General features: G+C 35.2%; 1 protein-coding gene across 1 annotated transcript in view; it reads left to right on the top strand.

Moving 5' to 3' along the window:
- The window catches only part of LOC105625941 (glutamate receptor ionotropic, kainate 2), a 136,192-nt gene that overhangs the window by 49,739 nt on the left and 82,337 nt on the right, over positions 1-4,116 (top strand). Inside the window, exon 3 of the mRNA XM_012207252.1 lies at positions 2,397-2,648. Coding sequence (XP_012062642.1) covers positions 2,397-2,648 — 252 coding nt within the window. The remainder of the gene's footprint in view (positions 1-2,396; positions 2,649-4,116) is intronic.

Raw genomic sequence — 4,116 nt, 5'->3', positions numbered from 1 at the left:
GAGAGAGAGAGAGAGAAGGCACGTTTCTCGAAGCTAACGATCATCCTATTAAGCAACGAATTAAACCTCGTTTACTTTCGAGAGAGAGACTCGTTTACAGCCAACTTGATTTTTCCACGCTTTGCCCTTTGAGCGCCAGTACGAATCGACTGAAAGTTTATTTTAGCCTTAACCATTTACCTCCACTTGCTTACTATGGCTTAATAATTTGTAAACTTAATGCTGAGTAGATTGAAGCAATGCATTTAAAAATATATAGACAGAAATGCTGTAAATGTTAAATTAATTAAACACGCAATAAATTAAATAAATTCATATATAAGTTTATACATATATAAATGAAAAAAAACATTTCTTTTTTGATAATTTTGCTTCTTAATTACATTATACTTGTCTTTAGATAAACATAACGTAATTACATATAATATTTTCGCGATCGAACTATTTATTATTAAGATCTTACACTGAAGTGACGAAAAAAATTATTTTATAAATATATTTTTTGTGAAATGCGAATACTTCTTCTATTAAATCGACGACAAATTTTTAATTTGACATTGAAACGCTATGAACTATTAACTATTCGTATTAAATTTTATTTTAATTGCTCAGTATTTTCTTCGCAGCTTTGTATTACTGGTGTCATTAGAAACGAAAAAGAAACTGTAAAGAAAGGAACCATCCGGATTGTTGTAATCCGCATATAATGACGGCGATATCACCACCGTAACGTGGAATGATAATGGAACCTCGAAAACCCATTATCTCACTGCACAAGAAGCCATTACTCGCTGGCTTCCAGCTTCTCGTTGATCTTTTCCACTGTTCTCTTGTGATAATCAGAGATAACTGTACGGGACGGCTTAATCATCTATCATGAAAAGAGCATTTTTGAAACCCGAAAGAAGCTTTACCATATCTATATTGCTAATAGCTTCTATAAACCTAAACATTTATTTATCACTGCATTACTCTATAAGATAAAAAAATTTTACCACAAAGTTTTATGTGTCAAATCATTACTCAAGTAACGAACTGATGTTATTATGACATTAAAATTTCGATTTATTTTAATGTCATGATAATAAATGACATCAGCTTGTTATCTGATTAATAACATATAAAGCTTAATGTATTAAATCTAAAAGTGACTATTTTGAATGTTAATCATTTATTTTTGGTATTTAATAAAATATAACTAATGCTCCAAAGTATTTTTTTTATAAATATTATATACGTTACTAATGTAAATTTGATGGACACAACGTTTTGTGATCAAACTTTCTTGTCACCTTGTACTGATAAAAATTTTTGGTAATTAAATGTTTACATGATTTTACAGATTTTACCCCAACGGTATATAACGGTATATACAACAAGAGCTTGGCAAGCGTCATTTTCAGCATTTACGCGTTTACGTAGATTGCGCATATCTCTTCTATTTGCTTCGCAATTCCTTGCAGCTTCTCACGTGACAATCGTCACGCTGCACTACGCGCTGTAACTCGCGAGCAATCCGGAAGTGCGATAGCGCTCACGTTTACCGAGATTCGCTATTCGTGGCACTTGATCTAACTAACGTTGTCTTGTTGTTTCCCAGACGCGGTGGTAACTTCGGAGTTCGGCACGCTCCGAAAATCGATTTCTGTCCGCGTGTGACAACGTAAATTAACTTGGCGACAGAGACACAAGCGTGCAGGCGGGTTTGTTCCTGTGGACGGGTGAAGCAATGGCCGAGTAACTCTGGGTCGGTCGGTTGTCTAACGTTGGCCGGACGTGCGGTAACACTTGGAACTTACACGAGATAACGTCGGGTGTGCCAGTACGTTTCAGGTTCGGTTATTCTGTACGTACAACAACTGACCCTTATGCTCGCGCAATAGTCTCAAAGTGGCGTAAGGGAGGGCGAATAGCACGATCGTGTTTTACACGTAGTGTAGCTTTAATGCGGCGTTACCCTCAATTTACGGCGGTTTTCTTGGCCATGCTCTGGGGTGGATTATCGACCGTGACACGGCATTATTATGTCGGCATTAACGGTACGGGGAAAACTCGTAATTTCGAGTTAATCGCTTTCTTTTCTCTCGTCGCGAGAACGGGAAGGAGATTGGATGGAGAAACGTTAATTACGTAAAAGAAGGAAAAACTTGATTAAACTAATAGCAGCATTACACTCGCGATTTTTCTCCGGATAATTAAAATCAGAGTTTCGAAAATTCATTTCGAGAGTATCCGCTTGAATTATCGCTCGTTAATACGGACGCAGAGTTGCCAAGTTATACTCGAATCAAGTTTGTTGCCAAGTTGTTAGTATACGTTGCTACCATCTTACTTGCTCAACAAATTTGCCAAAAAAGCTATTCGTGCTAAAACGCGCATGTCACTTTTTGTTGCAGCGTGCCAGCAAGTCAAGCACGGCGTCCAGGCGGTCTTCGGACCTTCGGATCCGATCCTGGGTCAACATATTCACAGTATCTGCGACGCTCTCGACATTCCACATCTCGAGGCCAGGCTGGACCTGGAGACGGAAGCGAAAGAGTTCAGCATTAATCTTTATCCCGCACAAAGTCTGCTCAACACCGCTTATCAGGACATCATGGAGTTCTTTAATTGGACCAAGGTGGTGATCATCTACGAAGACGACCATGGTGAGCGATAATAAATTTATAACATGTACTATTTTCCAGTAATAATACTATTGATTCATGCATTTACAAGGGCTGCATTCAACAAAGAAAGCTTTACAACTGTTGTAAAATTCTTTAATACGATTGATGTTGCTCTTTCCTCACTGAATCTAAATGTATAAACCATTATATTATATTAAAGAATTTTATAATAATTGCTTTCTTTGCTGCAGTCAATAACAAAGTGATATAAATAAAAGTGTTAATTTGTTCATAACTTTTTATTAGTTCCTTTTCATTGTTTTGAAAAAATATATATTATCCTTAACATAATTAAATAAAATGAAAATTTATCATTTAATTTCTTTTTTAAAGTTTATTCTTATTATTTTGCTGCTTTTCGTTACAAATAGTGGCTGCGTCAGCTCAATGATGCTTCGTAACTTAATATCGTAACTACTTTTACACAAATACGGAATTGTGTGAAAAAATTGGTAACAAGACGGGTTGGTCGAATTTTTCAATGCTTATTGGCATGCAGAACATTTGTCAAAATTTGTTTTACGTCTACTAACTTCTCGGAACATTTAACGCGCTATTGTAACGTAGGATCTCGCTAATGACGCTGTGAGTTTTTGGTTATAAATGAAAACGGCGTAGGATTCTCATTTCTTTGGCATGAGAATGGAAAAGAAATAACGTACTTTTACAAATTTGCCAAGAGCACATTTTCCTTTTTATCATAAATGATATACGCAGAAAATGCATATTCATAATTTCGTTGTCGGATCCAATGATTTCGCGATTACTTAACTGATTAAATGAAAATTTTATTGTTATCTCTCAAATGTCTTTAAATGTTTTGATTGCAAATTGTTGCACTTATTGTATAAAAATCCGAGATAAATTAATAAATAGAAGATATTCTCTGTTTAAAGAGTACAAAGAGATTTTATGCAGCCTCTGCTAGTCTATGCATTAAAAATATTACAGATGGGTATTACGTTGAACGAAGTAAGACTGTTCAAGTTGAGTTTTTCTTGGCACAAAGTCGATTTTAAAGTTCTTTGAAATCCGACTAAACATATACAGCCATCTTTTACAAGAATTTGCGTATGCATGGACAACATGTCAAAGCGATATTTTTCTTGGTGTAGAATTATGCTTTACTAGTAAGTTTGAGAAAGAATACACAAAGTTAGTAACGATGGATGATTTGAAAGATCCAAGCAGAGATGAACTCGAATGAATTGAAGCTGACATTGAGCCGATCTTTCTCCGAGAAAGAACTGCCTGTCACTTCGATGAGAGAGAGAGAGAGAGAGAGAGAGAGAGAGAGAGAGAGAGAGAGAGACTACTACTATTAATTAATTTAATTAATAATAATTAATTAATACTACTACTACTACTACTTAAATTTAAATTAACGTTAAACGAAACGTACTTACGTTAACAACTAAACTACCTTAACCTTAATTTATTAGTAGGT

This window comes from Atta cephalotes (genome assembly GCF_000143395.1).
Source record: "Atta cephalotes unplaced genomic scaffold scaffold00004, whole genome shotgun sequence".
Classification (NCBI taxonomy): Eukaryota; Metazoa; Arthropoda; class Insecta; order Hymenoptera; family Formicidae; genus Atta; species Atta cephalotes.
Note: the sequence above shows the minus strand (reverse complement) of the source record. Positions and strands in the feature narration are given on the sequence as shown.